We start from the raw sequence: 22,960 nt of genomic DNA on the forward strand, positions 1-22,960 counted from the left end.
AGAAATGTTTAATAAACAACATATCAAAAAGTTCTACTCGAGAAGTGGGTGCTTCATTTTTTATTAAACAAATGAACAGCGAAGTTAGATGTTTTTTAAATAACTCCGAAAATATAATTTTTAGAAAAAAACTGACTTGACCATTGAAAAATTCAGAAAATTTTACAAAAAAACCTTATATAAAGATTTTTCTAAAATTAAATCTCTAGCTTCTGTAATTTTTTATTTATAACGCTAAAGTCACCCTTCTCACACACATTGGCGCAATGTAAACTAGCGTTGGAAGAAGGGCACGGTTGAGTTTTTTAAATGTAATTCTTTAACTAATGGATCAAACGAAATTTTACAAATTGGACATGAAAGATGATAAAATAAGCTATCTTATGGTTGCAATAAAAAGAAATAAAATGTATGGACATAAGTACGGTGTGGGCGGAAAGTGAGACTTACATGAATTTTGTTTAAAAATGATTTAAAAATGTGTAACTAATACAATTTTACTTACAAAGCTCTCAAATTTGCACAACTTACCTCTCAATCATCTTACTAAACGATGTTTCATTAAAAAAAAATCTCAAAAATTTAATTCAAATAATACGCTGTCTCAAAAAATGTAATTTTTGAAAACTTAGTAGTTCTACAGAATTCCCACCACTTTAAGACGGTATTACTCAAGTTTGAATAAATCTAATACAATTTTTTTAATATTTTTTTAAAGCCTAGGATGTAATCTTTAAAAAACACTGAATTATTTTAGATTAAAAATGAAATAAACAATTTCTTTTTGAGAAAACTAAGAAAGATAACAAAAATGTAATACAAAAACCGAAAATTACCAGCTGAAAAAATGTATATACAGAGTGATCAAAACTTTTTTCTGTAAAACTTACCTAAAATTAATTTAATAATAAGCTTCAAAAATACTAAATGTTCAACAAAAAAAATTTTTTTAGCTCTTATACAGTATGTCTGCGTAACTTGGAACCTATTGATAACTTTTTTAATATCAGTTTTACGAAAAAAAGTTATTCTTTATAAAATACTCTGCATCGTATATAACATAAGATGCAACCATTAAATATAAAATTTTGTTAATTTTGTACGAGGTATGTCAAAAAATATGAATTTCACACAAGAGTAAAGTACCTTTATATTTCACAATATCGAAAATTTTTATAAAGAAAAGTTGTTTGGAATTAAAAACTATGTTCCAATATGTAATTATATCCTTCTAATCGAAAATTTGTTTTTTTTTAATATTGTTTCAAATTAATTATACCAAACATCATTAAATTTTCACTTATTATTTATGATAACTGATTTATTATTAATTTTATGAAGAAAGTTATTCGTCATAAATAGCTGTGCATGGTCTAACAATTAATATGCAAATATAAAATATTATATTTTATCAATATTATACGAGGTATATTGTAAAAAAATTGCATAAAAGTGTAATTGCATATTGACACATCGTTTTTAATTCTGAACAACTTTCCATAATAACAATTTTCAGTATTATGAAAAATATAGGTATTTTACTCCTAACTGAAATTTTTATTTATTGACATATCTTGTACAAAATTGATATTTTATGATTGCATTTAAAGTTTTAGAATATGCAGAGCTTTTTACTAAGAATAAATTTTTATTTATGATTCCATTGCAACAATTTTTTGAATATTGAAGAGATAGATTTTGAATAATTGGTTCTTTCTTTCTAATACATTTTAATTTTTAATATTTTTGTGAAAATTATTTGTTTATCTTTTTTTTAAGAATGAAATTCCATATTTGTTTAATTGGATTCTACTTGTTTTTTATTTAAATATCCGCCATTTTGGATCCGCCATTTTGAAATTTAAATTTTTAATCTTTAATTCAGATTCAACAACCCGTTAAAAATAAAGACAATAAATGTTTTAGAAAAATGTTCTATTTTATGTTCTTTTTAGAAAATCCGCATTTTGGATCCGCCATTTTATAGTTTATAATGTTAACGTTTAAGTTAGGTTTATCAAAGCTCTCAAAAATAAATATATGTAGAAATAAATACATTTTGTAAAGAAATTATGATTTTACAACTATTTTTTAAGTTATCCGCCATTTTGGATCTGCCATTTTATAATTTAAATTATCAAAATTTGATTCAGGTTCAGCAACCTCTCAAAAATATCCACATATATGTAAACAAACACGTTTTATAAAAAAAATTCGGATTTTACAACTGCTTTTTAAGGAATTTTAGGAAAAAATCCGCCATTTTGAATCCGCCATTTTGAATTTGCAAATTGTAATGTCTGATTCGGGTTCAGCATAATCAAAACTAAAATAAAAACATTTTTTTATCAAAATAAAATGTTGAATTCACCCATATTCTTAACATTATTTATACAAAACAATTGTTATTGTTTAAACAATTAATAAACAATTAGCGGCGAAATTTGTGAGTAGAACTTTTTACTTTAACATATTTATAAACTAACAAAAAAAGTTTTAGAAAAATATAACCTTGTTTGATTTTTTCCGAAACATTGTATCTTCTCGTTCTAATTGCACTCCCCTACTGGTATAATGACAGAGGAGTTGTGTTTACGGACGGACAGACGTGGATAATTCAACGTTTCAACAATAGTTAGAAATCACTTTTGACATCCTTGTAAAATTCTTAAACAAATCTAGCATTATTTCCATAGTTAAATTACTCATTGTTTCGCGTTTACTTAAAAAAATATCCACATTTTCTGCTTTTTATTTTTCTTTTCTATGTATCGGTCATCTTTATTTTTGACTTCGTCTCGTCAATACTTCAAAGGTATTTTTCGTCTAAAACGGAAATATAATGCAACAAGCATGGCTGGAAATATTGCAGTAAATATTTTTTATTATTGTTGACAGGCCATACGTAAATATGTATATATCTGTTTCCTCAAATATCGCTGAGCAATAGTTCTACTAAATATTGCCGAAAATATGCAATTTTAGTGGCCCGTCTAAATGCCCCATTATGGCCTTCGAACAGTCCAAACCTTAATGTTAGTGAGACATTATGGTATAAGACAAAACAGAAATTGGCTAATGATCCCCAGAGAACCGTGGCCGACTTGAAGAGAAAGTTAGGTGAATAATATGGGAAATTTTCGACCCTTCCTTTCGACCACAATCCTTAGTAAGAATAATGCCAAACAGGATTGCTGAGGTTGTAAAGGAGCGTGGAGGTATAATCCCATATTTAAATACATAGTAATGTCTTAAACGTGTCCGAACATTTAGTTGCCAAGATATTGGGCAATATTTTCGTTTAATTTTCAGCTAACTCTGCAATTCAAAGTTTATAGAAACCAAGTCATTTCAGTATTTTATTACTGTCGATTCGCTAATCTGAGACACAACTGTCTAGTGACGTTGGTAATTTATTTTTTGGGAAGTTAGGTTGCTAGACGTAACTATAAATTACTACACAACCAAACATACCTGCTCATATCCAATATTATTAATAATAAACAGACATAAATAACATAAACCTTACGACAATTAATAATTATTTATTTACTCCATTCTAATGTATTGATAACAAATCAGAACATAATTTATTGTACAAAATAAAAATATTTTGTAGAAATAAATTACACAAAATTTTATGAGTTTAGCATACACTCCCACTATTTCCAATAATTCTTCTTTTTCTAATGAAAGATTAAGTTGATTTGAGCAGTTAATAGTGTGAGGTAGGAATTTTTGTGCTGTAATGTTTCCTATTCCGAATGTGTCAAAATGAATCTCGACTGAGCGAATTCAGTATATAATGATAAACTTTAACGTATTTTTGATCTCGTTTTTTGCACGGCTCGTGAAGAAGAATGTTTTCAATACATTTTCGTTTGTCCGAACATTTAGCTGTTAGGGCTCGCATATAATCATAATAGACGAGCGGCACACCCCCAAAAAAACGCTTATTTCTCGATATACTGACCACGGAGAGGTGAATGGCCAATTTTAATCATACTGTATGTTTTTGACGGTGCTGAAAACGAAAATGAGGTTTATTTTGAATTTTATGTCGGGGAACGTTGTCAAAATCGTAATTTTACCCTAAAAATAAACAAATGAAATCACGTTTTTTTTCCGTTTACCTCGCTAATACTCTGGTCCATTTTAATAGTTTATAAATTTTTACAGTTTATAGTTCTAACATTTCTAAAGACAACGGTACCTGATTCAAGCTTTCAGTCTTATTCTGATAAAGGCTATGAATTTTTTAAAGTAAAAGGTTAAGATTTGTGCATTGCAAAGTTCAATCGCAAAAGTTCTGTGACGAAGTTTGAAATTTAGCTTTTTAATTACGTTTATATTAAAGTATAGAGTACAAATAAGTTTTCTGGAAAGTTTTAGATCCAAATGTTTGATTGGAAAAAAATAGTGCAACTTTTAATATCGACATTAGCAATCCCCAAAACAGCGCTTATTTTTCGCGATACTGACCATGGGTGGTGAATGGATAATTTTGGTCTTACATTATATTTTTGATGGTGTTGAAAACGAAAATGAAATTTATTTTAAATTTTATCTGGAGGAATAATAATTGTCAAAATCGCAATATTACCCTAAAAATAAAAAAAATGAAATCACGTTGTTTTGCCTTTCATCATCATATATCATACATCTCCAAGTGGAGCAAAGGGCACCTTGCGGTGTTTCAAATAGCATGAGGAATGATGGTGAGGTTGCTAGTCCCACGCAGGTAAACGCAAAAAAAACGTGATTACATTTTTTTTATTTTTAGGGTAAAATTGAAATTTTGGCAATGCTCCCCCACATAAAATTCAGAATAAACCTCATTTTCGTTTTCAGCACCATCAAAAACATACAGTAGGACTAAAATTGGCCATTCACCTCTCCGTGGTCAGTACCTGGTCATTTTGGGGGTGCCTGCCGCTCGCCTATAACGACAATATAGTATCGACAAGCAGAGATATAATGTTATGGAAATATAAATAAATGGTCCGAGAGCTGTTAGACATTTTTGAGTAGGTATTTTAGACAACCTGAAATTTTTTCAGGTGACTCTTTCATGATAGCCTAATACAAAAATGCCGGTCTGGCTGGAGGGTAGCGGTTATTTTTCCCAAAAATACCCCCAAAGTTAAAAAAAGGGTAAAAATTGTTATTACAAAAAATATCATTGACGTGACTTTAAAGTAAATTTAAATATTCAAATATAAAGAAAATAAACAGGCCAGGCGATTTGCGAGAGATTTTAACTCTGCAAGATGCTTACATGGGTGCCCCAGGATTATTTTCAGGGGGTACATCTGAACTTGAGAAGATTGCATCTGAATCTGTACATACTACTAACCAGTATAAAATATACACCTATACATACATAGCTACAATATGTATTTTTTCTTTCCGAACAAAGGGGTGCAATTGTTATTTTGACAAGGTACTTTTAATATTAACAAGCTGAAAATGCGAGCATTATCATAACGAAAACTTTGTTTATTTACGTATTTTAATTGATAATATTGAAAATTGCTAATATGAAAAGTAGTTTAGAATTAATAATTATGTTTTAATGTGCAATTATATCATTCTAATTTAAATGTTATGAACTATAAAGGTAGTTTACTCTTGATCGAAATTCATATTTTTTATATACCTCGTATAAAATTAATAAAATTTTATATATGATGGTTACATCATAAATGTTAGAACATGAAGAGCTTTTTATGAAGAATAACTTTTCTTCGTCAAATTAAAAATAAGAGAGTTATAAATTAAAATGTTGTTGGTATCCATAATTTGAGAAAAATCTTCAAATTTTTTTTCCGTTAGGAGGATGTAATTGCACATATCACTCATATCAGACCATAATTTTTTATACCAAACAATATTATTTCATATACTGTCGGTTCGCTAAACTCAGACACAACTGGCTAGTGATTTTAGTCAATAATTTTGAAAATTTAGCAAAAAAAAATGATTACTAATTAGTTAATAATTACTAAGTAGTTAGTAATTTTTCCAATTTTGGCAAAATTCGCAAAAAACAAAAAAAATTACGTGCTAAAATCACTAGCCAGTTGTGTCGAGTTTAGCGAACCGACTATATTTTAATTTCATAGCAAATGGAACAGTCCATTTATCATAAAGGGGAGGCCGTATACTCGTATAAACCTTTTTAAAGCTGTTAATAAATTATTGCTTTTAAAATATAGTCAAATTGTATTTTTGAACATCTTATTTATTTTATATAATAATTAAATTCACTATCAAATGTCATTAATGTATTATAAATACTTAATTTAAAATTTAGTTTGACATTCACGAAGTGTCAAACTCAAATGTAAATAACCTATGCTTTGCTTAACAAATCGAAATTAAAAAAAAACTAGCCTACTTAATAGCAACGATTTCAGCTGGACGTGTAGTGTGTCGGCAGAAAATAAAACGATTGTGACGTCACATTTTAGACTTTGAGGTCGATTATTTCGAAAACGGTTAGAAATATCGAAATGCCGTTTTCAGATTTGGATTCAGAAGAAAAAACTACATACGAATCCATCGATAAATCTGATCTGTGTATTGCAGGAGCGGCAACGCAATAACACACACACTTTTGCGAATTTATAAACGAAATGTTTTCGTTGAAAATAAATATTCTATAAAATACAGGGTTTTTTTGGTGAAATTGTCTAACTGCCAAGTGATCAAACAAATTACGCGTGCATGTGAATGAAAAGCACTATAGGTAAGCAGCAGCGTGAGAAGGAGCGTATACCTGCAGCAAGTCCGTCTATCATATTTGCAAAATCTATTGTAAAGTACGTATTATTTTCCTTTAATTAATAAAAAGTTACTTAAAAATGTAAAATATATAATAATACCTCCAACATTTTGAGGCATAACAACAAGGGTATCGCCAAGTCACGTGATTTTGCTCGAGCAAACGGACTCGCTGCGATAGAGGACACAAACAGCTATCGATATACGCTCTTTATCACACTGCTGCTTACCTATAGCGCTTTTCATTTCACATGTACGCGTAATTTGTTTATTCATCTTGCAGTTAGAAAATTTCACCAAAAAAACCTGTCTTTTTTAGAATATTTATTTTTAATATTAAATTAGACAGCCAGGGTAAAAGTCGACAATGCGTCCACAGAGAAAATTGATATTAGAAAAGGTGTGCGACAGGGATGTGTTCTCTCCCCTCTCCTTTTTAATATTAACTCCGAACAAATGTTTAAAAAAGCACTGGATGAAGCAAACGAAGGCATAACAATCATGGAGAATTGACAAATAACATCCGATATGCGGACGATACAGTCGTACTTGCCAGTAGTATCGATGAACTTCAGTATCTTATGGATAGGGTACAAAGAGCGAGTGAAGAAAGAGGACTTAACCTCAACATAAATACAACAAAATGGATGCTGGTCAGCAAAACTCAAAAACCTGGCAGACAATTGAAAATAAAAAACCAATTATTTGAACACGTTGACTCGTATATTTACTTAGGAACAGTCGTCAACTCGAAATGGGATCAAACAACCGAAATACGATCTAGAATTGAAAAGGTCAGAACAACATTTAACAACATGAGAAATATATTCACCAAAATCGACATAATATCTATCCCACTAAAAATACGGCTGCTAAAATGATATATTTCCAGTCTTGCTGTATGGAGCAGAGGCCTGGACAATAACGGAAACATTAATGAAAAAGCTCGAGGAATTCGAAATGTGGGTGTACCGACCTGTTCTCAAAATATCCTGGACGACTCACACCACCAACGTAGAGGTATTGAGGTACAACAAAAATAAGAAATCTCTTTCACAATTAAAAAACGGAAACCAGAATACCTCAATCATATTATGAGACATGATAAATATCGTATACTGCAACTGACAATGAGTAAAATAGAGAGCAAACGTGGACCTAGAAGAAGAAGACACTCATGGCTTGAAAACTTACGCCAATGGTTTGGACTAACGTGCCAATGTCCGCAACGGACGAGGCACATGAAGAAGAATAATTTAAAATGACATATTCTTCTTCTTCTCACGGTGCTTATCCATTCTGGATGTTGGCGATCAGCATGGCTATCCTAACTTTGTTTGCTGCTATTCGGAATCGTCTGTCGATGTATTGAACCAGTTTCTTAGGTTTTGAAGTCAAGATATTCTTCTTCTCCCTGGTCCTCTCTTTCCAAATACTTTGCCCTGAAGAATGAGTAGCAGCAATCTCTGTTCATTCCTCATAACATGGCCAAGATATTCTAGTTTGCGCTCTTTGGTAATAATGTGTGTTAATAATCTCGCATTCCTGGCCCATTGCCCATTCTACGTAAGACATCAACATTAGCCACACGATCCATCCATGAAATTCTTAAAATGCGACTGTAATACCACATCTCGAAAGCCTTGAGTTTTCTTAAAGAAGCTTCGGAACGAGTCCAGGCCTCCACTACGTATAATAATCTAGAAAATATATAGAATCTGATAATAGAAATTTTGCTACCAAGTGGTAAATCGTGACTTCTGAAACGAGACTTCATCATTATGAACGCTGATCTCGCTTTTCCTATGCGTTGTTTTATTTCAGTAGAGTGGTCCCATTGACTGTTTATATTGGTACCAAGGTATGTAAAGCTGTCCACACTGTCAATTGGTTGTTGGTTAACCAAAAGCCGTGTATTTAATATTTCGCTCTTACTGACTACCATTACTTTGTTTTTTTTTCGTATTGAAATTAAGTCCATGTTCACTACTTATATCTTATATGCGCGACATTATTCTTTGCAAATCGTCTAGAGTCTAGGCTATCTGCAAAAACTACTGCGTCGTCGGCATATTTAATGTTGTTCAGATCTATCATCTAATCCCGTTTCCTCCAAGATGGTTATGAGTATGAACTTATCATGTTGTACTCTATCAAATGCCTTTTTGTATTCGATAAAACAAATATATAGGTACGTCACAGTTGACATCTCTGCACCTCTGCATAAGCACTTGGACAGCCAATAGAGCCTCTCGGGTACCTAAGGGCAAGGCATTGCGGAATCCAATCTTTGCTCCATGATACTTGTTCTTCGCATTTTTTATATATTCTGCTGTGTATCACTTTTAAAAATGTTTTAAGTAAGTGGCTCATTAGGCTAATTACTATTCTGCCCTCGCATGTTGAAATGATAAATGAAATGAAAATATGAAATTTTCCGAGGAAAAAACTTGGCCTGTTAACATTCAATATTAAAAAAATGTTATTGAAGTGACGCTGTTTTTCAATTGACTTACGTATTTTACATTTATTAAAAATACTATTTTTATAAATAACTCGATCTTCATTCTGAGAATTAGCATAATCCTTTTTTTGGTCATTTGGATAGGTACTTACCTACTTATATTTCAAATAATTGCAAATTTCTTTATCAGTTTGAAATAAATATTTTTGAGCAGGTAAAAAATTACGAATTGCCGTCTGTAAATACAAACTATGATTGAGCCGAACTGTGCCGATCGTAAATTCCAGTATGTGGCATCAATGCTGTGTCGTTCAGAGAACTAAATTTAATAATAAAATATATGTACGTGCTGCCATCTATTCAAAGAATTGTTAAACGTTAGTTTATATAATCGCCACCTATTTTAACTGCGGCGTGAACATACCACCTTAAATGTTTTTTAAGGAAATACAATAACAGATTTCTACACATTTCACAACAGTCTAACAGTCATGGCATTTACTTAATTTACTAATTTAAAATGGTACATGTATTCTCCCCCTATGCTGTCTCGTAAACTGGCTGCAGCCATTCTACAATCTGCAATATGTAAGCACTTGATATAAGCCTCACAAGACAGAGATACATGGAAACACCTGAGGGAGATCTATGTCCAGCAGTGGACGTGTAGAGGTTGATGATGATGAGGAAGGATTTGTGAAGAGTTGTAAAACAAATTACATTACCTTTATTGCTATCATCTGTTCTAACAGAATTTGGAATTTTCTTGTTTGTTTCTTTCTTGTCATTTGACTTTATAGGTTTTTTTTCAGCAACTTTCTGTTCATTGGTTCTTGATGTGCCCTTGAATTTTTCTACGGGTATCTTACTTTTTTTAATTTTGTCAGTTTTAACACCAGTTTTAAGATTGGATACATATTGTGTGCTATCAATTTTTGAGTCTAATGATTTTGCCAGTGCTTGAAGTAATAAATTTGTATTTGTTGGTTCTAAACCTGCAACGATTTTACTCGCTCTAACCGACAAATTATTATCGCTCAGGCTTTCTAAAATAAAAATAAAACATTATTTAATGGAAATTTACAAGCATTATCGAAAATGAAAAACAATAACAGAATAGAAAGTCAATATAAGGACTGGAAGGAGCAGAGTGGTTTCAGAGAAGGAAGATTGTGTATTGATAACCTGTTTTGTACAAAACAACTAACTGAAAAATCACTATCATATGGAAGTCACCTACATCTAGTTTATATATTTGAGAAAAGCCTATGATAGTGTGCCGGTAAATATACTTTGGGAATCCCTGACAGAGAACAATGTACACCCACAGTTCATTTATACGGTTAAGAGTTTTTACCAAGGAAACAGCAGTTGTATAAAAATGAGAGTTGGACACTCTCAAGATGCATACTTTCAGGTTAACAAGGGTCTGAGACAGGGATGCTTCCTGTCCAGGGTTGCAAAAAAATATGATTTTTAATTTTAAACAAAACAAACGTTTTTTTTTTTGTTTTAAACGTTTTTTTTTTTGTTTTAAACATGTTTTTTTTTGTTTTTAAATTGTATGTTTTAAACAAATAAAACTTGTTTAAAACACATGTTTTTTTTTGTTTTAAACGTTTTTTTTTTGCTTTAAAAATGTTTTTGTTTTTAAATTTTATATTTTAAACAAATAAAACTTAGAAAAAAACATTGTTTAAATCATATTTTCCTAAACATAATATTAATTGAAAGTGTTTGATCTATTATTATTATTCTACTAAATAATAGATAAGAAAACCAATTGCAAAATTAGGAGCTATTGCCTGGGGAACCCCAGACTATGTATTTACTATTTATAAATCCGCATTACAAGTTGGCTATTGCAATAACGTCCATTGTCAGTTATTTTGTGCTGTTTCTGGTGGTGCTTAGTGTTTTTTTTTAAACATGCAAATGATTTGGTGACCCCAGCTCATTTTTTGGCAAATTTGCTTGATCATCGCTTTATTGAAAATAAACTTATCATCCATCCATTATAAATTATCATCCAAAAGCATTTTAGATTATTATTATTACCAGGCAAAGTGTGTACCCTTTACTCCATATGTTTTCTAAACACCTATATTGAGAATGTAAAACCATTGGCAAGGTGGCGTTCTAAGAAAAATATAAATAGGTATACTACAGCATTGAAACTTGCTCAACAGCTTCACACAGCTGTTGCATCGTCAGCCAACATAGAAAGCAGGTTTGTTTTGTTTTAAACACTTTGTTTTAATCAACTGTTTTAAACATGTTTTAAACGTTTGCTTATGTTTAAAACACTTACATTAAACAAGTGCTTTTTTTCATTTTCTTTATTAATATAACATCAAAAAAATTCTCAAATACATTATATAAACTTTTTAACATATATATTATTTATTTATTAATAATCTGAACACAAAAAAAATTGGAAAACTGAAAATATTTTGCAAAGAATAGTTAATCAATTTCTCAAAACTGTTTCAGACTCATAGTAATCTTGTAATTTAAATCAGTCACGTCATCACTGATGGAATTAAGCTCTTTAAAAATTGAAACTTAGCAGCTTTGACATTGCCTAGCCGATTACGTAGTTTGGAATGGTAAACCTTATGATGAGAAGAGTCTTTCTATGTTGGCTGACGATGCAACAGCTGTGTGAAGCTGTTGAGCAAGTTTCAATGCTGTAGTATACCTATTTATATTTTTCTTAGAACGCCACCATGCCAATGGTTTTACATTCTCAATATAGGTGTTTAGAAAACATATGGAGTAAAGGGTACACACTTTGCCTGGCAATAATAATAATCTAAAATGCTTTTGGATGATAATTTTTAATGGATGGATGATAAGTTTATTTTCAATAAAGCGATGATCAAGCAAATTTGCCAAAAAATGAGCTAGGGTCACCAAATCATTTGCATGTTTAAAAAAAACACTAAGCACCACCAGAAACAGCACAAAATAACTGACAATGGACGTTATTGCAATAGCCAACTTGTAATGCGGATTTACAAATAGTAAATACATAGTCTGGGGTTCCCCAGGCAATCCAAGTAGCAATTTTTCGACGCATTGGTTGTCAGTACAAACAAATGCACTATCTACAACGTTGCCTGAGAGCATTTTCAGTTGTTTCGGCCAACGTCCCCTACCCCGACTGACATTACGATGTTACAATCTGTAGTTATACGGGCAACTAATTTATTACCATTTTGACAACTACATATCACACTTCAGTTTTTTCAACAATCGCAACGACTTAAAAATGTTATAATGCTAAACTAATTATTATATATTTTATTTTGATGGAAATTTTCGATTTATTTAACAACCTGTTTATTTGTTTTTTTAATAGCTGGTTTCCATTCCATTGTTTTATCAGTAGATTTGAGATTTGATAACCATCTTTGTATTTGCTTTGGTAGACAGGGTTGCCAGATCAGTTTTAACTCTTTCAGTAGTTTTGTTTTCACAAAATCAGTACATTCTTTTTAGGCCATGTAAATATATAGTAATACAGTGATATGCACATCCGTCCTAAATGTCCCAAGAGCAATTCCACAAAATTGGAAACCTAATTATTCCAAACCACCAACTGGTAATTATCATTTTTTAGCTAAAATCTACTAAATCAAAAACTAAAATATACTTAAGTATTTTTGGGATATATTTGGGATTTTTTATAATAAAAACAACAGCTAACTTAAGGGGATAGGCGCAAAATGTCGTCTGTTAAAATTTTCAATGTATTTTAAATGTTTTCGTTTTTTGCGAATCCTTAGAAAACTAATAAGTATTTTTGAAAAATTTAAACGCACAAAGAAAGATTACGTTATTACCGAGGACCGAAAGTCCCTGAAAACTTCTATGTTTATTTTAATACGTTACAGGGGTGAAAAAAAGAAAAAATTTAGTGACTTTTAATTCCAAATATCTCGTTCAAAAGAAACGTTTTGGTTTTTCTAAATAATGCAGTCTTTCATTCTGCGTTTAAATTTTTCAAAAAGACTTATTATAGTTTCCTCATAATTCGAAAAAAATGGATCAAATTCTGTTGAAATATACCAAAAATCTACTAAAAAATGTTGCCTACTAGAATTTTTTAAAAAATATCAAAAATCTACCAAAAAAGTAGAAATCTACTAAATGTGGCAACGCTGTTAATGAGAATGATACACTTTTGACACTGGTCACATGACCTCTGTCACCCAATAAGAGGGTGCGTTCTAAAATGGTTTTGATAGTCGGCGCGGCCGGGTTTGGTTGGCGATTGGACTTATAAGTTGTCTTATCCGTCTAAGGTTGGTAATTAGGTATTTTTTTAGTAATATTGGTAATATTGTTTAATGCGCCATTTTGGTTTTACTTGAGATTTTTGGGATGTAAAGAAAATGAAAACACAGAATATAAAAAATGCAGGCATTTTCTGATAACTTTAAAAGCACCATCAATACATTAAATTTATACAGATCATCTTTAACATAAATTTTGACCTTTATATTAAATTTGCATATTTTTTGTCAAAAATGTCATAAAAAAGCAGCGCGTGTGTTTTTTAAAGGTGAAATATCCATATTTGACGGTAATCTGAGATGCGTTTATAAATTTCACATCAGGTAATAAGTCCTTTATGTATTTATATCATATAAATTTAAATACCCAATACGATGTCAAAACAGTTTACTTTTTGGTTTTCGCATTCACCATACAGGTGTTAAAAATATAGGTAAAAAAACATAACTAGTCTGACTCCTTGAGCAACTATTGCACGCGCAGGTGCTTTTTATAGTCGCTTCAGTTGTCTTATGCAACGGTTACGAAACGATGTTGCTTAAACAGGAGATTGTCTAGGCAACGCCAAGACAACTCAAAAATCGTCCACCAAATCAGTGCAGAATAGGGTCGTCATTTAGGCAATAACAACGTTGTAAGAAAACGTTGCCACGCAGTAGACAACGTTGTCGCGTCGACAAATTGCTACTGGGGAATAGCTCCTAATTTTGCAATTGGTTTTCTTATCTATTATTTAGTAGAATAATAATAATAGATCAAACACTTTCAATTAATATTATGTTTAGGAAAATATGATTTAAACAATGTTTCCTTCTAAGTTTTATTTGTTTAAAATATAAAATTTAAAAACAAAAACATTTTTAAAGCAAAAAAAAAGTTTAAAACAAAAAAACATGTGTTTTAAACAAGTTTTATTTGTTTAAAACATACAATTTAAAAAAAAACATGTTTAAAACAAAAAAAAACGTTTAAAACAAAAAAACGTTTGTTTTGTTTAAAATTAAAAAAACATGTTTTTTTTTGCAACCCTGATAGAAAGACTCTTCTCATCATAAGGTTTACCATTCCAAACTACGTAATCGGCTAGGCAATGTCAAAGCTGCTAAGTTTCAATTTTTAAAGAGCTTAATTCCATCAGCGATGACGTGACTGATTTAAATTACAAGATTACTATTAGTCTGAAACAGTTTTGAGAAATTGATTAACTATTCTTTGCAAAATATTTTCAGTTTTCCAATTTTTTTTGTGTTCAGATTATTAATAAATAAATAATATATATGTTAAAAAGTTTATATAATGTATTTGAGAATTTTTTTGATGTTATATTAATAAAGAAAATGAAAAAAAGCACTTGTTTAATTTAAGTGTTTTAAACAAAAACTGTTTTAAACATAAGCAAACGTTTAAAACATGTTTAAAACAGTTGATTAAAACAAAGTGTTTAAAACAAAACAACCCTGTTCCTGTCCCCTACCCTCTTCAAAATTTATATAAACATGTCTCTGAAGAAATGGTTAAAAAAATGTAAAAAAGTGGGAGTATGAATAGAGGAGGGTAATCTGACTACTTTGTTATTTGCTGACGATCGGGTGGTTCTAGCGGAGGATGCAGAATATGCTGCTTATATGGTTCATAACCTGGTGTAGAGGAGTATGAAGAGTGGGATCTGGAAATAAAACAGACAAAACAGAATACATGGCCATAGGCTGCAGAGGCGAAGATCTAGACTTAGAAGGAAAAATAATAAAAAACACTAAAGAATATAAATATAAAGAAAATAAATAAATGAGTTATATTGACGGAAGATGGAAACGACGGAACAGATATACAACAAAAATTAGGTAGAGGAAGAGCCATCACAAGTCAGATAAACTCAGTACTATGGAGTAACCCACATAACAATTTCATGTTCTTAGTATATTCATAGAACATACTTTTCAGAAAAAGTATATACTGAGAATATGCGTAATTACCATTGGGAATGTGCAGAGCACATACTGAGTAGATATATACTACATTACAGTACTTAAACGTTCTATGTATATACTTAGAATGTACTACCGGACTTCTTTTCAGTATTGGGACCATGCAAGTTCGGCAAAGCGACCTCTATTTCTACGCTCTGTACTTTTATTCGCACTTTTAATTATATTGGCCAATTATATTAGTCCTGGTTGCTGGATAATTGTCAAGGCCATAGTCCAAAAAAAAATAATAAGAAGAAAAAATAAGATGCAGGTTATGTTATGCAAACGTAAACAATTGTATGTAGTAAATAAAATTAGTTATTAAAATGCAGTACTGCAAGCAAAATACAATTAATTAAATTTACCTTTATATAATAATTGCATATCATATCAATATTGTGGAGCAATATATAATTTTTCTGCTTCAATGACAGAAGGTATGAAATATAGGTCAATTTGACAATTTCAATTGACAATATGAATTATTTAAGATAGTTGCAATATTTCTCCGCGACTCGCGCACGGTCGTTTCTCGTTTCCCTTCCAAGTACTTGCACACCGCGAATATACTAAGAATATACTTTTTAGGATATTTCAAGGATGTGCTATAAACCTTCTATTTATATACTTAGAACGTACTACCGTACATCTTTTTAGTATCTGGGAAGAATATACTTTTAAGAATATCCCAAGGAAGTGCTATATTGCTCAGAAGTATGTTTTCAGCATCACCTCATCTCATCTTAGGTTCTACTGGTCAGTGGCGACGCGTGAGTTTTTCTAAAGTGTTACCAAAACCAGATGTAAAAAAATCTTATTTAAAAAAAATATTTTGAACCGCCCAAATATAATTTTTTGTTTTCAATCCTGTGGGATAAAATTAAACAAATCACTATTCCCAAATTATATGTATGTAATTATGTATATGTAACAGGTATAACAATAAATAATAAACAAACTTAACATATTATTCTACCATAAAATTAACATAAAAAAATGAACAAGTAGGAAAAAGAACAGATTTTGAAAACTATTGTTTATATTTTAATTCTTCCATTTTCAACAATATCATTTTTTTTCTTTAAAATAATATATAAAAAATATATACAAGTAGAATGACTTTTCAAGTAGTTGATCAATTACGCAATACGTAGCAACACTCTTCCATGTTTAAATGCATGCACACTGTAATCTGTAATAGGTACTAAACCAACGTTACCAATCTTCAAAATGGTGACACAACTGATATGCACAGCGTGCCCGCGCGCCGTCTCTAGACCCATCGCTCCTTCAAAATTTTCAGAGCTAGTCCCGATCGATAGCGAGGTTTCTCCTGTGTACCGTTTACCAGTGCCAGTATTGGTAACAGCATAATAATAGATAACGTGCGCCATGGATTCACATATCTCGCCAATATTTTTGTGCGTCTAGTTGGCTTTTTACTGAATTAGGTACTATTAAGTATTTCTGTTGGTAAAAAATACAAATGGAATTATTTCGTAGTAGTCATAAAATATTTATTTATTATTTGCAAGATTTGTAACTGTTACCAATGGTAACAGTGGTTACATGGACGCTTCGCCACTGCTACTGGTTCTACCAAGTACCTAGCTATATATTCTAATTGCATATGAGAATGTAGTTAGTACATTCTACAATATTACTTAAAAAGTAAGTATATATAAATTTTAGTTATTTATTATAAATATATAATATTTATCTAAACTAACCTATAAGTAACTAAAATTTATATACATACTTCAGTATATGTACTTACCTACTATTTAAGTAATATTGAGTTACCAAAATGAATCATATTTTGAAGCACCGCAAACAAAATAAAGAGATTATATATGCTCCTAGTCCTACTCCTTTTAGTAGTTTATCGTTCGCCTTCATCCTTAACACTGCATAATTAGGTTTTCGTTTTCATATTTTACCGTTGCATACTTAATTCCTATTCAGGTAGGAAATGGTCAGAATGAGACTGCATGTTTGCAGTTGAATGGAATGGCCCATATCACGTCGATATAATTCCTATCCAATCCTTTATAAATACTTGCTTTTACGATCTGGTGATAAAAATGGTGGATGGTGTATTCTTTCAGTTCTTTGTAACTGAATGTACCTAATCCAACGATGTAAAAATACTCATGGTAAACTCGAAATGGTAAATTCATTTCAATTATGAAAATGAACATTTTTATTTCGTTAATACAATTAATGTTTAAACTTTTTTACCATACAATTAAAACAATTTTAAGAAATTAATTCGTCCAATACTAACTACATACATAAATTTTATTAATTATTCTATAAATAACGAAGTTAATTATCCATAAAGCTCACATTATTAGATATGTAATATTTTTAAGATATTTTAAAAGTATGTATGTACTTATAAGTATGTGTTAAGAATATACTCAATTATACTTTTAAAGAATATTCGATAAAGGTATATTCTACGAATAAACTGTTACAAATATTCTGAGATACTACGTACACGAATGTGCTCAGTATATTCGGTACAAGAATATTCTTTGAAGTATATGCAAAGAACATGAAATTTAGAATGTTTTTTACGGTACATGTTATGCATGTACTACGCATATACTAAAAAGAATATACTCCGACGAATGTTGGTAGTATATGCTTTGAACACGATGCGAACATCATTGTTATGTGGGAAAGACATATGAGAAAATACAAAAACACAACTATATACAACTCTGATTGAAAGTACAGTTACATATGGCTCAGAAGTCTAGACAATAAGTAAGAAAATGCAGAGTCGAATAAACGCAGTAGAGACCAATTTTTGACAAAGTTGCTGTAGATTGACATTACACGACCATGTAAGAACAGATAGAACAAAAGAAATGATGAAGGTAGAAACAACAATAACAGATAACCAAAAAGACAACCACTGTAGTTCTTTTAAGGTGGGCGTCCCTTCAAATCACAAAGTCACCTTCATGGATGATGAACTTTGGCCAAATGGTGCTCTAATAAACCATTTTATAAACCTGCAGCGCCCCACTCTACCAAAATAGCTTTGAATGGGGTTTATGGAGACTCACCACTGGAAAGTGTAAGTCCTGCGCAAGACAAAAATAATATAAATTATAATAAGACATTTTATTCAAAATTTAGTTTTAAGGTTTTATTTATTAATGTTTTGTCCATAAAAAATAAGATTAATGAGCTGGAGGCTTTCATGACTGGGAGAGAACCGGATGCACTCTGTTTGGCTGAACACTGGCTATCAGATCTGGAATACAGGTCCTTAAGAGTCTCCAATTTTCTGCCAGCTTCAGCCTTTTGCCGAACAAACTGTAAGGGAGGCGGAGCAGCCATTTTAATAAATAAAAACATTCTCTTTAAAGAGTGGCATAATGTAAAAGATCTGTCCATACAGGGACAGATTGAATTATGTTGTGCATATATTGAAAAATATAAGTTATATTTATTGACTGTATATAGGCCTCCGTCAGGCTCTTTTAACGTTTTTATTGAAGTACTGGAGGGAGCTTTACAATCACTTAACCCTACTAAGAAAATCTTGATTCTTGGGGATTTTAATATTCATTTTAATACAGATTCTCCTCACTGTACAGAATTATGTAACCTAATGCATAGTTTCGGTTTTCATCAAAATAATTTCGAAGCCACCAGACAGAAAAACTGTCTCGATAATGTTTTTTCCAATTTGGATCCACAGGACCTTCAGCTACAAGTTGTTGATCCTGGTATATCTGACCATAGAGGTATATACCTGGAATTCACCTTAATGGGAGGAGAACAATTTTCAGATCCTCAAAAAGTGTTTTTTAGACCCATCACTGAGAGAGGAAGATACTTGTTCTTCTCTATGATAGAGGACATTTCACGGGACTTTATTAATGACACTAATATGAATGCGAATAATAAGTTTTCCAATTTTGTTCACATCATTTCCAATGCATTCTTGACCTGTTTCCCGGAAAAGTCTTACTCTAAAAGAAAGGGTCAGGCGGGTGTGGTGAGTTGGTTTAATGATAGCTTGAGAACAATGCGTGATAATATTCAATTTTTTATAGAACTTAATAAACAGCTTGATGCACCAAATTACCTACAGGAATACATAGAAAATATTAAAAATGAATATCGGACAGCAATAAAAGCAGCAAAGAAAGCTACCAATGACCAACTAATTTCAAACTCTCATAACCCGATTAAAACAATGTGGAATATCATTAATGAGTATAGAGGCATCACAAAAACTGAAACTAATTCTAATATAACACCTGATCAATTTAATCATTATTTTCTAAACATTGCCTCCGAGCTGCATAGCTGTACTCCTGCACCCCACAATGACCCACTCAACTATGCACCACCTTATGCTGAACAGATGTTTGAATTCCAACCAGTCTCTTTTAATGAGGTAAGAGATATTGTGAACTCTCTCAAAAATAAAAAAAGTAAGGACCCATTTAATTTAACTGTCAGCTTAATCAAAGGGATAAAAAATCTAATAATATGTCCTCTGACCAAGCTCATAAACTTATGTATAGCTGAGGGGGTTTTTCCTGAAGTTTTAAAAACTGCGGTTTTTAAAAAGGGAGAGACAGATCAAATGTCTAATTACAGACCTATCTCTCTGTTACCTATATTTTTGAAGATATTTGAAAAATGTCTTGCTGGAAAAATAGCAAGTTTCTTTGAGTCTAACGGGCTCTTCATTGAATCTCAATTTGGCTTCAGAAAGGGTTTGAAGACTGTTCAGGGTATTTTGAATCTTGTAACATACATCCAAGATGCTTTTGAACAAGGTTTATTTTATTTTTTTTATGTGTCTTCCAACTTTTTCGACCTAAGTAAAGCCTTCGATTGTATGTCCCACGAAATTCTTACTGCTAAATTGAGTAAATATAACTTCTCAATCTCCAGTATATCATTGATAAAAAATTATTTGACGGACCGCTGCCAGAGGGTGAGATTTGCAGGTGTTGAATCAGAGAGAGGATGCTTGCGCATAGGAGTTCCTCAGGGCTCTGTGTTGGGTCCCTTATTATTCTTGATATACATCAATGATTTACCACTTTCATGTCAAACTGCGCATTTCACTCTCTTTGCAGATGACACAACAATCTCATCCTGCAGTAAGGATTTGGTAACAGCAGTGGGGAGTTCGTGGGGTTCAGTGTCGGAGGCAGAACAATGGTTCCATTCTAATAGGCTGTTTCTCAATACAACCAAAACACAGTCCTTACTTTTTTCAACTAGAAATATTCCTGATGAACTGGACAATGCATCCTGTGCTAAATTTCTTGGTGTTCTGCTGGACCCTGGTCTGATATGGGATGCTCATACCACCTCTTTAGTGGCAAAGCTATCATCAAATACATTTTTGCTTCGTGGACTTTCATCCTGTGTTTCCGCTTCCATACTAAAGCAGGCATATTTTTCTTTGTGTCACTCACATATCTCCTATGCTATTCTCGCATGGGGCCATAGTGCAGGAGCGAAGGATGTATTCAGACTGCAGAGAAGGGCCATTCGCATTGTCGCAGGCTTGCCATATAGAGCCGATTGCAGACAAGTTTTTATAGATTGGAAAATATTAACATTACCTTGCCAGTATATATATGATAATCTTATATATGTAAAATGCAATATGCATAAATTCCAGACTCATGAACAGATTCATAATATTAACACACGCTTTAGAGGGAACCTTGCCCCAAAGTTTCGTAGGCTGGAGAGGTGAAGAGATGGCCCATCATGTCTGGCTATACATTTCTTTAATAAATTACCCCTAATAATTCGAGAAATGCCCTTAGATACATACAAAATAAAAATCAAAGAACTTCTTTTGGTGGGTGCTTACTATTCTCAGGACGAATATCTCGGGGCTACCCTGTTGTGATAGTCCTACAGCTCTCTTAAATGTTCTGTGTGCTCTTGTGTTTTTATGCTAATATTCTAACTTTGTGTTAAGTATTTAGACTAGGTGATAAAATTTTATAGATTTTACTTATTAAGTGTTAGCTTGCCAATGTATTTCAATGATGCATTTTAACAGACTTTGACTTATCTAAATACTTTGTATATTGACATCAATAAACTGAATTGAATTGAATTGAAAAAGATAATATAGAGATAGAACCACTTTCCTGGTACGGACACATGAGAGATTACCGATTAAAACCTGGAAATGGGTCCCAAAAAGAAAAAAGGAGGACCAAAAAAGTCTTTTGAAAAAGGGATCAATATAGCTGTGAACAAAAGAAACATCGAAGTAGATTCATGGCAAAACAGAAAGCAATGGCATTCGAATTGCGATAAAGGGCCTAGGAACAGTCGCTGAAACATTTAATGCAAATTGACCCATATTTCACAATTAACAAATATTATTGATCAAATTGAACTTACTAATAGCCTCTATTAGTTTATTTAAAAAGGCAACTTTTGCATCTTTATCCTTAACATTATCGGAAACCAGTTCATAATCTGAATAAAGTCCTTTTAAGAATCCAGTTTCTTTAATTGTAGTGGTAATGACATCATGTAAAAACCGGAATGGAGGTTTTTTGAGCAATTTCTCCGTTAATGGTGGTTTTTTTACATATTTGCCTAAAGATTTTTGTGTTTTCTGAATAATGTCGCCACTAACTTCTTGCGTCATTTTCTGTTTTTAACAGAAATTAGTAATTATATACTAGTTTCACTTCACATTTTCCAAATATTCAAAGATAACCTCCATTAATATTGTTGACATTCAATAACTGCGTTACCATGGAAACAGCTTTTTGTGACAACCCAGTGGCGTTTCAAATTCATATCACAGAAAAAAAAACAATTTCTTTTTTTTTATTATTTATCTAATGCCTCGACAACTACTGGTCATTGGCATGGTAGGGTAGGTACGGTGAATTTTTGCAGTTAGGTACCTAGTGTCATGTGTAGTGTGTGTGTTGAGTAAGTGTCTTGTTAGTTTGCAAAGTCGACGGCGATCATTGTCTTTGCAAAGAGACGCTAATTGTATCCGAACGTTTTTGGCGATTCACTGAGCTTAAGAAATATTTTGACAGTCATTGTGGTAAACGTAAAACATAAAAATTCTTAAGCAATCCAAAGCCATAAGGAAAAACAAATAAAATAAAAAGCCTTAACAATCTAGGTTATTAGTTGAAATGATATTAAATTACTCATCAGCTTATTTGTCAGAAAAAACGATTACTGCCTACTAAGCAGATTGCAGATCTCTCTAGGAGTTATAGTTTGTTTTTAAACCAGGAAGAGTAAACTACCAAAGACAGATGCACATCCAAGAAAGTCACTAGAAAAATCACCAAATACATCTTTTTTTGGTTGGTTATGCCATGTTGTCTTGGTACCTAAGTCTCGGTCTTCCTCTTGCTCGTTGTCCTATCGGCCTTCTTCGGTCAAAAACTTT

General features: G+C 31.6%; 1 protein-coding gene across 1 annotated transcript in view; it reads right to left on the reverse strand.

Moving 5' to 3' along the window:
• The window catches only part of LOC114335319 (TRAF3-interacting protein 1), a 48,547-nt gene extending 26,270 nt beyond the window's left edge, over window positions 1–22,277 (reverse strand). The window contains exons 1-2 of the mRNA XM_028285540.2: window positions 21,937–22,277; window positions 9,976–10,296 (exon numbers count right to left, since the gene is read on the reverse strand). Of these exons, the coding sequence (XP_028141341.1) occupies window positions 9,976–10,296; window positions 21,937–22,189 (574 nt within the window). The 5' untranslated portion in view covers window positions 22,190–22,277. The remainder of the gene's footprint in view (window positions 1–9,975; window positions 10,297–21,936) is intronic.
• Window positions 22,278–22,960: the final 683 nt, after the last annotated feature.

This window comes from Diabrotica virgifera, chromosome 4, assembly GCF_917563875.1.
Source record: "Diabrotica virgifera virgifera chromosome 4, PGI_DIABVI_V3a".
Classification (NCBI taxonomy): Eukaryota; Metazoa; Arthropoda; class Insecta; order Coleoptera; family Chrysomelidae; genus Diabrotica; species Diabrotica virgifera.